The sequence below is a fragment of the Saccopteryx bilineata genome, chromosome 3 (genome assembly GCF_036850765.1).
Source record: "Saccopteryx bilineata isolate mSacBil1 chromosome 3, mSacBil1_pri_phased_curated, whole genome shotgun sequence".
Classification (NCBI taxonomy): domain Eukaryota; kingdom Metazoa; phylum Chordata; class Mammalia; order Chiroptera; family Emballonuridae; genus Saccopteryx; species Saccopteryx bilineata.
The window spans coordinates 213,801,491-213,814,408 of NC_089492.1; the positions used below are offsets into that span (position 1 = coordinate 213,801,491).

Consider the following 12,918-nt stretch of genomic DNA (forward strand, 5'->3'; position numbering starts at 1 on the left):
TGAGGGTAAAGACTCCCTCTCAGTGCTCCTCTCTCCCAAATCTTGTCTATCCAGCCCACATGGATTCTTTCTGTCAGCTAGCCCCTTTTCTTAGTATAAATAAATGTGTAATCTAGTCTGAAAATTCAGTTAGGTGTTTTTTGACTTCATGAGCAGCCAGCAGCTCTAAGTATTTCCAAAAAAAAGGCTGTCTATATTGTTCCTCTGGAAGCTTCTTCCTCACAACCCAGCTATTTCAATGCTCTTTCCAGCACTACGTAATTGGTGGTGCCCCAACTAAGATTTTAAAGTTACCACTCTTCTTAACTTTGCTCACCCTCCCAAAATTCCCATTCCCTGAGCAGTGGGTGAATGAATGACAAAAGCTAAATATCCTGCAAACTACAACAGAATTTGAAGGGTTAGCACAAAACAGCCTACTGCTAAGAAGCCATTTCTTTGGGGTCTCCTTATACAGCAATAATAATAATAATCATCATCATCATCTCAACATGATGTAAAGATTAGGTGAAAGTGCCTAATGCCCCGTATGTTTTTTAGATTTTCTAATCTTGGTAGTTTGAACTTTAAGCCAGTCTCAAGTTCAATGCCCATATGCTGGTTGATACGGAGGGGATGTTACTGACAGAGAATTGAAATAATAAAAGTTAACACCTTCTGTTCTACCTGAAACCTATTAGGAGTCCCAATATATAGCCAGCATATATTGAGTTTGCTTCAGCCACTGCTAGCTTCTTTCCATGCAGGAGTGCATTTGATCTTCACAGTAACGCTAAGAGATTTGTAATACCATCATCTCTAGTGCATAGGTGAAGAAACTAAAGCTTGGAGAAGTGTAGCATAAGGCATTTCTTTCATTTTCATACATGATCAGATTTACTTTTCAACGCAGATCAGAGTGGGTCTTCCTATTCCAAGCCTATGGTTTAGCTTCTGTCCTAGTACGTCTTCCAGTTTCTTCAGAGTCAAGAATTGTGGTCATGCGCGCCGAGCTGGAAGGGAGGATGCCTCGCAGGAGGCAGGGTTTGGCATAGCCCCGCCCCGAATGCGGGATCACGGGGGCCGTGGCCTCAGTCCTAATCGCTGACTGACGATCTGGGCGGACCGCCGTAGAGCCGTAAAGAGCTCTGGTGAGTCGTGAAGTAGCGAGACGCGAAAGCGTTGCTTTACGACGATTTGGAGCAACACACCAGGTCGGCGTTCACGGCTGATGGCTTCTCTGTGTCAGTCTTCCGCCGGTAATTCATACCTGTGAGCGTGGACGGGCCACGTTGAAAATTAGAGTGGCAGCGGAAGGCAAGGGTCGTGAGCTGATGGATTTTGCTGCTGAAAATGAAGCGACTTCCGTGGGCCGTGTCCAGCGTGGAGCTGAAGGGGTGCGGCTGAGGCACGAGTCCGGTAGCGAGGGAGTCAGGGGCAAAGCCGAGACGGAGGGGGCCGGCGGTGGAGAGGCGGGGAATGGACTGACGGGAATGGAGAAGATAGGGGATAGAGAAGAGGGAAGTGGGCAAAGGGCAGAAGAAATGCGAGTGAATCCAGCGATTGTGAAACAAGAGGTTATGGACTGGTCGGAAATGGAAGAAAGCATGCTAGATGGCCAGCAGATAAAGCAGGAGGTGGAGGATGGGCCTGCGGTGAAGGAGGAGAAACCAGACACGTTGGAGGTGAAGCAGGAGGTGGATAATGGTTTGATGGTAAAAGAGGAGAAGCCAGAGATAAAGGAAGAGAAAGTAAAGGTGAAGGAAGAGGTGATGGACTGGCCAGAAGTGAAGGAAGAGAGGAAAGATAACTTAGAGTTAAAACAGGAGGAGATGCTTTTTGGCCAGAACGTAAAAGAGGAAGTGATGGATGAAGTGTGGGTGAAGGAAGAGAAGTATTTCCTGAAGGAAGAAATGTTGGATGATACAAAGGTGAAGGAAGAACCTCAGATAAATCCTCCCGTGGGCTCAAAGCGGAAACTGGCCATGTCAAGGTAAGGCAGGGAGAAGTCCACTGGGGGAATAAAGCTGTGGAGTCCTCAGTTGTCTAGTTTAAAGGAAACCACTCTTCCAGCAGGTGTAGAAAATTAAGCACAAGTTTGGGGTCCCTGGAGCCTGAGCGGTGGGAATGGGGGAGTGGGTAATTGGGAATGGAGAGTTTTGTCAAGGTAACAACAAATTCAGTGAACATATGTGAGGTTGGTAGTACCCAGTGGACAAGTCAGGAGATGAAAATTCTGGGGACCAGAAAACCCTTGCACCGGATTCTGGCTTGGCTTAATATGCTCTTGACCCAGTATTTGAGAGAGGATAGAGATGAGGAAAAGTCTACTAAAACCAACAATGACAAAGCAGATTAACTTGAAATTAGAGAAAAATGCACTCGAACTCATCTGATTGTTTAATTTTCTATGGGTGCTTGAATATTCATTATTTCTATTTAATTTTTCAGTAGTGTGTGATCATGTAACAGCATAGAAAATAAAAGTGTTCCAATTCTTGGAACTTCTATCTAGATCAATAAGCAAAATAGAAGTTGTTACTATCCCAAGATCCTAGAAGAGTAGTTGAAGACAGTGGGTAATAATAGCATTCCTAGATTATTCTGATATAGTTGATGCAACTGCTACTCCCTAAATTTGACTGGGTCATATATTATCTTACTGGTGTGTGTGTCTGTAGGAGGTCTAAACATAGCTTATTTGTTGAACTTCTGGGTATATACATGCACTCACACAGTCATTAAGAGATTGCCAGGAATTACAAGTTAAAATGTTACTGAGTAATCTCATTCTTTGATTATAGTAGAAAAAGAAATCAAAGTCATCAAAGTGAGATGACTTTTAAAAAATCTAATACTTGTTCTTTTGAATTACCTGTCATGAACAACATTATAAATGTAGTTGTCATTTGGACGCACTTTTTTACAGGAGAATTTTCTAATGATGTTTGACAGCTATCATGTATTTTATCAGAATTACTTGCATATGCTTTATTCACTGTGATTATGTCTGTAAGTTGATTATGATGAATAATTGACTCAGATTAAAACTTTATAAGCAAATAAGTAGAATTAATAATTGATTGTCATGTCGGCTTTTGTAGGTGTGAAACTTGTGGTGCAGGAGAAGCCAAGTACAGATGTCCACGTTGTATGCGGTATTCCTGCAGGTATATATTTAATTTCCTACCTTATTACCACTATCTGTGCCGTTTTTACCTCAGAGTGTCAAAGTACTTTCTCTTTGTCTCTTCAGTTTGTCCTGTGTAAAGAAACACAAAGCAGAACTGAAATGTAATGGAGTTCGAGATAAAACTGCATATATTTCATTACAACAGTTTACTGAAATGGATCTCCTAAGTGGTAAGCTATCTAATGTGTAGTGGATTGATGCTTCCTGGCTATTGGCATATGTCGTTTGTTTATTTTTCTATTTTGAAATTTTTAGATTATCGATTTTTGGAAGATGTGGCAAGAACAGCAGACCATATTTCCAGAGATGCTTTATTGAAAAAACCATTAAGCAATAAACACGTAAGTATTTCTTCTCATCTTTTCCATTTACATTTTCTTTTAATTAGATTGATTTTTTCACTCAAATGTATTAAGTGGCTACCATGGTCCGTGTCTATTCCAGTTTCTAGGGAGACAAGCACTGACCAAAACAAAGTCCTTCCCCTCATGGAGCTTGTATTATACGGGGAGAGACAGGAGTTGAGTAGAAAAACAAATATAATTTCAGATAGAATTAAATGCATGTGGAAAATAAAGAAGGTACCAGAGATTAAATAAAACGAGAATGCTGTTTGTTGGGAGGAGGTTGTAAGGATACTATTTTCGATAGAGTGGTCGGAGAGGCTTTGCGAGATGAATATGAATGATGAGAAAGATGCAGTCATGAACATTTGCACGAAGACTGTACCAGGTAGAGACAAAAGCAAAAGTAAAGACAGGAACAAGATTGGTGTGTTTGAAGAATTAAAACAGGGGTAAGGTGACTGAAGTGTAGTTGAGCAGAATGTTGAACCTTATTTCTAAATTCTAAGTGAAACTGGAAGCCATGAGAGGGTTCCGAGAGTGTGCTTTCTGAAAGATCACTCTTGCTGCTGTCTGGAAAGTGAGCGTTAGCAAGGGTGGAAGATTGGAAGCAGGGAGACGAGTTTAAAGGCAGTTGCTGTGGTTCAGGTGACAGATGATACTATTAGACTTATTAGGAAGTAATTAGATTCTGGGCTTAAAGAAAGAGTTAATAGGACTTGCTGTTTCAATGCACTTTATTTTCACACTCTCTCATCCCTTTTTCATTCATGAGCACTATTCAAAATTAAAACTTACATATTTGAAATTTTTGTAACTTCTATACTTCCAGAAATTCTTTAATATTGTTATTAAAGCATGTCATGTTTCAGAGACTATTTTAATATTGAGGTTGCAGAATTTTAATACCTTTTAAACACCTCCTTTTATTGGTGTTACTGGTATAGACGTGACATCACACATATCTGAAAGAAAAATTATCATGCATCAGTTTTTTTCCTCAAGCTTAATCAGGCGTATTAAAATTCTACTTAAAAGATATTTTTTTTTTTTTTTACAGAGACAGAGAGAGAGAGATAGGGACAGACAGACAGGAACGGAGAGAGATGAGAAGCATCAATCATTAGTTTTTTGTTTCAACACTTTAGTTCATTGATTGCTTTCTTATATGTGCCTTGACTGCAGGCCTTCAGCAGACTGAGTAACCCCTTGCTTGAGCCAGCGACCCTGGGTCCAAGTTGGTGAGCTTTGCTCAAACCAGATGAGCCCACGCTCAAGCTGGCAACCTTGGGGTCTCGAACCTGAGTCCTCTGCATCCCAGTCCGACGCTCTATCCACTGTGCCACCACCTGGTCAAGCTCTACTTAAAAGATAAATTAATTTCTTTTTCTTGTCAAGTATGACATGCACACTAGAAAAGCATAAAAGAAATTCACTCTTTAATGAATAGTTATAAAGTTATCCATGTAACTCTCACTTGGGTCTAAAATTAGAACATTCACCAGCTTCTCAAAAGTTCCCTGCTACCCCTTTGTTCCCTTCTTATTTCTTTTTCTTTTTTTTAAATTTTTTCCAAAGTTAGAAGTGGGGAGGCAGACAGACTCCTGCATACACCTGACCAGGATACACCGGCATGCCCACCAGGGGACAATTCTCTGTCCACCTGGGGCGTTGCTCCATTGCAGCCAGAGCCATTGTAGCACCTGAGGCAGAGGCCATGGAGCCATCCTCAGCGCCCTGGCCAACTTTGCTCCAATGGAACCTTGGCTGCAGGAGGGGAAGAGAGAGATAGAGAGGAAGGAGAGGGGGAAGGATGGAGAAGCAGATAGGTGCTTCTCCTGTGTGCCCTGGCTGGGAATCGAACCCGGGACTTCCAATCACCGAGCAGACACTCTATTACTGAGCCAACCATCCAGGGCATTTTTTTTACTTTCTAATTTTTATTAATTTAAATTTTGTTCCCTTCTCATTTCTGAATAGTTTTTTTGTTTAGGATTTAATACCACAATTTATCCATTTTTCTCTTGGTGGGCTTTGGGTCTTCTGTAATCACATACATACAAATAGAAACAATGCTACTGTGAACAATTTGTTTATGAATTGTGGTTTGCATTTGCACATTTTTCTGAGGTTTATCTTCTGGGAGTGGAATTACTTTGTTGTGGGGTGTACATATCTTCAGTTTGACTAAATGTTACCAAAACATTTTTTGAAGTGCTTATACTTCGAATAGCTCCCAATAGTATTTAAATGTACCTATTGTCACATCCTGTCCAATACTTGATTTGGTCAAAGTTTAAAAAGTTTTGTCAATTTGATTACTATAATTTTTACGTATTGTGATTTTTAATTTGCAGTTCTCTGATTCCTAATGAGACTGAGCATCTTTAAATATTTTATTGACCTTTTAGATTTTCTCTTTTGTAGAATGCCAGATCAAGTCGTTTGCACATCTTTTCATTGGTCAGCTTCCTTTTTCTTACTGGTTTGTAGGAATTCTTTGTATTTTGTAGATGGTTGTGTATATGTTACCTTGAAGTTATAAAGTTATTCTCCCATAATTATTTTCTAAAAGCATTTAGTGTTGCATCTCACATTTATGTTTGTAAACTACCTGCAATTGATTTTTGTGTAACATGTGAAGTGGAGGTCCCATTTAATTTTCCATATGGCTAACCCAGTTTTCCTAACACCATTTATTGAAAAGTTTATCTTTTCACTGTTGCTTTGCAGGACTGTGTTTTTTGTACATCAAGCATCCACATATGCTTGGGTCAATTTCTGGCCTGTCTGTTCCACTTGTTTATCCACACCAATACCACACTGTAAAGCCAATAGCCATGGCCACCATCACCGCTGCCTGGCCCGTGCAGGTTCACATTTGATTTGGACAGACGGTAATGAAACAATCTCAGAGCCAAGAACTGGTGGGCCATTAGCTTTCATCCTAGCTTGTACCCGGTGGGCAAGAAATGCACACAGTAGGAAAACACTTCCCTTTCCGTTTAGGACTCCCAAAACCACTGACTTATTCGAGTTTCCTAGAATCAAAGGTTTCTACCTCACCAGCCTTATTCACCTCTGTTCCCCATCTTCTTCTCTCTGCACAAACTATGCACAAACTGGCTTCTCCTTCAGCACTCCGCCATCTTGGCTGCTTCTCCTCTCCTCCATGTGGCCTTTCTCTGCTCTCCTCTTGCATGGGCTCCTTTGCCCCATTTTATAGTGTAGAAATCAAAACCTTTAATCCAATATACAAACAAGGAAGTCTCTGATACAAAGTCACTTATCTGAGGCAATAATGGGATTCCTCATGAGATTGCACCACCCCACATCATGCAGCAGTCAAGGGTGTGGGGAAAAGCTTAGTTTTGAGAAGACCTTAGTATCAGAAGGAAGGGAAAGATTTAGTCTTAAAACTAAGCCTTAGGCTATAATTTCTTTGCCAGCTTACAGACTGTCTCCCACACTCAAAGTGAGCAAACATATCATATTTACAAACTTATTTGACCAACCCACAGTCTTTCAGTTATTGTAGTTTTGTTGTTGTTTTTTAACTGAAACTTGCTTTCTGATAGACTAAGTCCTCCCACTTTTTTATTTTCTAGAGTATGGCTGTACTCTGTAATTCTATACAAATAGGAAGAATCAGCCTGTTGATTCTACAGTCCTCTTTCCCCCCACCTGGGAATTATGATTGGGGTAGCATTTATTTTAAAGAATAACTTGGGTGATTGTTAGACTTCTTTATAGCATTGAATTTTTATTCTTTGACTGTGTCTCTGCATTTATTTGTATCTTCTTTAATATTTCTGTAATTTTCTCAGTGAAGGTCTTGCACATTTTTTGTTAGATTTATTCCTGGGTGCACTACTTTTTGAGGCTATTTAGATAGCATTAAAAAAAGTTATCTTTTTCTGGTATTTAAGAATTAAGTATTTTTGTTGTTTACTTTATAATGAGCAGCCATATTAAAATCTGTCCTAGTACCTTATCTTTATACAGTGGCGCCTTGAGATACGAGCAGACCAACATACTTTTTTTTTTTTTAAGATACGAGCTGCGTCTCGGTTCATACTTTTGTTCAAGATCTGAGTGAAATTCCGAGATACGGGTTATGATTTGGGAAGCTGCCGCTAGTTGGCATGTTGGCACATGGGTCCAGTATCAGCAGCACAACACCAGCATCTCGTTCTTTCTTGTGTTACCCGCAGAATCAAGTCGAATCTCGTGCACTGTACTCATTCTTGCATCATTTTTGCATTTTTTACTACCTTTTTTGTGTGCTGTCATGGGGCCAAAGAAAGTGAGTGTAAAGGACAGTGGTGAGAAGAAGAGAATGATGTCAATAGAAGTAAAGCAAGAAATAGTAGAAAAACATGAGCATGGTGTACGAGTGATTTAACTGGCAACGCTGTATGACTGCAATACATCTACAATTTGTACCATCCTAAACAAAAGGATGCCATCAGAAGTGCAAATCCAGGCCCTGGCCGGTTGGCTCAGTGGTAGAGCGTCAGCCTGGCGTGCGGAAGTCCTGGGTTCGATTCCCGGCCAGGACACACAGGAGAAGCGCCCATCTGCTTCTCCACCCCTCCTCCTCTCCTTCCTCTCTGTCTCTCTCTTCCCCTCCCACAGCTGAGGCTCCATTGGAGCAAAAGATGGCCCGGGCGCTGGGGATGGCTCCTTGGCCTCTGCCCCAGGCGCTAGAGTGGCTCTGGTCGCGACAGAGCGACACACCGGATGGGCAGAGCATCGCCCCCTGGTGGGCATGCTGGGTGGATCCTGGTCGGGCGCATGCGGGAGTCTGTCTGACTGCCTCCCTGTTTCCAGCTTCAGAAAAATACAAAAAAAAAAAGTGCAAATCCAGCGAAAGGAACTACAATTCTGTCCCAATTAAGGACAAATATCCATAAAGAAATGAGAAACTTCTGCTGGTGTGGGTGAAAGAGAAAGAGCTGGCAGGAGATACAGTGATGGAGACTGTAATATTCGAAAAGGCACATATTATTTACGGCGACTTGAAGAAGAAAGAACCATCAACCTCAAAAGAGGCAGTAGAAGATATGTTTAAGGCAAGTCACAGCTGGTTTGAAAATTTAAGAGATCTGGCATCCACTCGGTGGTGAGGCATGGTGAAGCTGCAAGTGCTGACGTTAAGGCAGCTTAGGAGTACATGGCACGTTTTGCTGCGCTTACCGCAAAGGAAGGCTACATCCCCCAACAAGTGTTCAACTGTGATGAAACAGGATTGTTTTGTTGGAAAAAAATGCCCCAGAGGACTTTCATCACCCAGAAGAGAAGAAACTGCCAGGCCATAAACCCATGAAGGACGGTCTGACCCTTGCATTGTGTGCAAATGCTAGCGGTGACTCTAAAGTAAAGCCATTGCTAGTGTATCATTCTGAAAATCCTTGAGTCTTTAAGGCTCACAAGATTCTTAAAGAAAAACTGCAGGTTATGTGGCGCACCAGTGCTAGGGCATAGGTTACACGGCAGTTTTTTATTGAATGGGTAAATCTCTTCTTTGGTCCTACAGTGAAGAAATATCTTCAAGAAAATAAACTCCTGATGAAAGCATTACTCATCCTTGCAAATGCTCCAGCCTACCCACCTGGTCTTGAAGATGACATTCTCAATGAGTTCAAATTCGTCAAGTCCTCTACCTCCCACCCAACACGACTTCGATCTTGCAACCTATGGATCAGCAGGTCATTTCCAACTTTAAAAAGCTTTACACGAAGCACTTGTTCCACCTTGCTTTCAGGTGACTAAGAATACAGAGCTAACTCTTCCAAGAGTTTTGGAAAGATCACTACAACATTGTGATATGTTTATACATTATTGACTTGGCATGGCAAGAGTTTACAAGAACTCAGCATGGAAAAAGTTATGGCCTGATGTTGTTGCAGACAGGGACTTCGAAGGATTCGAATCAGAGACCGAGACCAAGGTAGAAGCATTGGAGGAGATTGTGTTGCTCGGAAAGTTGATGGGCCTGGAGGTAGATGAGGGTGACATAAATGAGCTCATCGAGGAACATGAGGAGGAACTCTCAACTGAGGAGTTGAAGGAGCTACAGATGATGCAACATACCAAGCTTTTGCAAGAGATTAGTAGTGAGAAGGAAATAGAGTCAGAGGAAGTGATTTCTACAAGTGAAATTAAAGACATGCTGGCAATGTGGGAGAAGCTTTCAAGTTTCATTGAAAAGAAACACCCAGAAAAAGTTTCAACTGGTTGAGCTTCAGCACTTTTTAATGACACCTTTTTAATTACACTTTTTAATGTGTTGTCACATTTCCATGACATTTTAAAAGGCAGGCAAAAGCAAACCTCTTTGGAGAGATTTTTATTCAAAAGTCCTGCAAGTGAAAGTGCCGAAAGTGCAGCCAAAAAGGCAAAAGCAGGTGGTGATTAAATGAAAAAATACGTAATGTTAAGCTTAGATTAAGTTTAAAATTAAGAAAGTGCATTTTTTAGTTACGTTTTTGTGGTTTCATTTTAAGAAAATGTAGTTTCAGTTTTGTTTAAAGAAAATGCAGTTTTAGTTTACATTTTAGTGTTAAGAAAGTGCAGTTTCAGTTTACAGTGCCTGCATCCCTTCCTCCCTCCCTCCTCCTCTGCCATTCACCTCCATTAGCCACACTAGTCTGTCTCCAAGGTAATAATACAGTACTAAATAACAATTTTTTCTTTTATTTCATATATTTTGTTATGCATTGGTAAAGTATACATGTGTGTTTCTTAATTAAAAACGTCTTTTTTCATAATTTAGAATGATTTGGGGATGTTTCATAGGGCTGGAAAGGATTAAATCTATCTCAGTTATTTTAAGTGGGAGAAATTTGATATACGAGTTGACTGACTTACGAGCTCGGTTACAGAACGCATTAAACTCATATCTCAAGGTACCACTGTATTCTTAAGGTTTTCTGTATAAATAATTCATTATGTTTCTATCCTTAACTTTTTAGTGTCTCTATCTCTTCTTTCTCTCTTATTTATTTATTTATTTATTGCCTTGTTGAAATAGCTATGACTTCCAATTCAATGTCAAATACTAGTGATGATAGTAGATATTTATGTTGTAAGTCCCAAGTTCACCCCCAGGCTTAATAGAGTGATTTTGCTGGAAATACATACAGTTGTACTCGTCGATGTAATTTATGGATATAATTTATTATAGTGAAAGGGTACAGAGAAAAATTAGCCAAATGAAAAAGCATTTGGGGTAAAGTCTAGAAGAATTCAGTCACAAGCTTCCAAAAGTCCTCTGCTGTTGGGGTGACATAGTATACAGTTAATTCTTTGGCAGTGGGTTGTTTTAATATGTGTGAAGTATTATCTACCAGGAAGGCCCATTAGCAACTCACTGCTCAAGGGTTTTATTGGGGGCTGGTTGCAGAAGTACTCTCTGGCCAGCATGTGCCAAATCCCAGACTCCCAGAAGGAAAGCAAATAAAACCACATTGTTTATACAAACAATTTAGGCACAATGACCCACTTTCATCATTTGGAAAAGTTTTATGTCAGTGTAGGGAACCATTTACCAGTTAGTCAAATTTCCAAACACCAGCCAAGGGTCAACTTTGTAAGCAGAACCTTTTAAGGATAACAGTCTCAGGCCCCCTGTGTTAACTCTTCTGTACATCTTTGTTTTGTAAATCCTGATTATAGAGGGAAAACTTTCAAGATTCACCATGATGTTTGCTTTTAATTTTTTTGTAGATACAATTTGCTATTTGGATTAAGGAAGTTCTATTTCTGTTTTGCTAACAGATTTTATCATGAGTTACTATATTTTATCAAAATTCTTTTTCTGTATTTGATTATTTTATTTTTGTTTTTTAATTTGTACTATGATAATAATATGAATAATAATCCTAATTTATTTTCTATTTTAAGCTAAACTTAAACTCCTCTGGTGGCAGTTGGTGTCAGCATGGATAAGTAGAAACCTTATAGCTGCCTCAAGAGTAGTCTTGAAGAGGCTGCCAGCCCTGCTGATAAGCAGGAGTGTCCCACTGCATGGGGAATTCGAATTAGGGATGCTTGATTGTTATAGAGCAGTGGTAGTCAACCTGGTCCCTACCGCCCACTAGTGGGCGTTCCAGCTTTCATGGTGGGCGGTAGCAGCAACCAAAGTATAAATAAAAAGATAGATTTAACTATAGTAAGTTGTTTATTTATAAAGATTTATTCTGCCAAACTTAGCGAAAATCCAACATAAAGTACTAGGTAAGTAATTATTATTATATGCTTTAACTTGCTGTAACTCTGCTTTCTAAACTTTATAAAGTAAAGTTACTTGCCTGCTTGATAAATCACCATTACTGTGGAACCGGTGGGTGGTTAGAAAATTTTACTACTAACAGATACAAAAACGGGCAATAGGTATTAAAAGGTTGACTACCCCTGACATAAAGCTTGTGCTCTACTGGGACAACCTTTATTAGTTATGGAACTGATCCATTTTCTGAGTCTTCTTGAGTCCTTTATTAATAGATTACATTTTTCTAAGAACTTGTCCATTTGACCGAAATTTTCATATTTGTTGGCATAAAGTTCTCTAATATTCTTTATGTGTGTGTGTGTGTGTGTGTGTGTGTCTATTATGAGTCATAGTAATTTCATTTGTGGTATTGGTTACTTGTCTTCTATTTTTCATAATCAGTTGCTATTATTTGTTTTTTATTTTGTTAATATGTCCTCTTGACTGTTGTTATATCTTTTGAAAATTTTTTAATTACATTGTGGTCAGAGAACATAGTCTTTATTCTGAGTTCATTCCTTTAAAATACATTAAAATTTGTGTTTATAACCCAGCATATGGCCATATTTTATAATGTTCTGTTTGCTTGAAAAATAAAAAATATTGTGCAGTTGCTGAATATATAATAGTATTCTATATTTTCCTTTTAGGTCAGGTTTAGGTAAAATCAAAAGGATTTGTATGTTTCTCCTTATGGTTCAGTTAGTTTTGCTTTAAGTACTTTAAGGCTAAATTATTAGATGCATACCTCAGGAAGTATTTACTAGTCTTTTGCTTGGTATTTCCATAGTGTATTTTTCCCCTTTTATTATGTCTTTCTGTACCCTTATGTTCTGGTTCTGTCTTTTCTCTATACCATATAATTGAGTTCTAGTTTTTCTGAAGTCTGACAACTATAACTTTTAACTGAATCATTAATTTCATTTACATTTTGATAAAATTACCTATATATTTGACTTTCAAATTTTTATTTTTCAATTATAAGTGACATTCAATATTATATTTGTTTTGGGAGTATGGCTTAGTGGTTAGACATTTATAAAATGTATATGTAATTTATGAAGTGATCCCCCTAATAAGTATAGTACCCCCGACACCATACATAGCTATTACAATATTTTTTACTG

At 39.2% G+C, this 12,918-nt stretch overlaps 1 protein-coding gene across 1 annotated transcript in view; it reads left to right on the forward strand.

Moving 5' to 3' along the window:
• The first annotated feature begins 1,102 nt into the window (after window positions 1-1,102).
• ZNHIT6 (zinc finger HIT-type containing 6) overlaps window positions 1,103-12,918 on the forward strand; it is a 94,550-nt gene continuing 82,734 nt past the window's right edge. Inside the window, exons 1-4 of the mRNA XM_066268759.1 lie at window positions 1,103-1,972; window positions 3,084-3,149; window positions 3,236-3,342; window positions 3,428-3,513. Coding sequence (XP_066124856.1) covers window positions 1,314-1,972; window positions 3,084-3,149; window positions 3,236-3,342; window positions 3,428-3,513 — 918 coding nt within the window. The 5' untranslated portion in view covers window positions 1,103-1,313. The remainder of the gene's footprint in view (window positions 1,973-3,083; window positions 3,150-3,235; window positions 3,343-3,427; window positions 3,514-12,918) is intronic.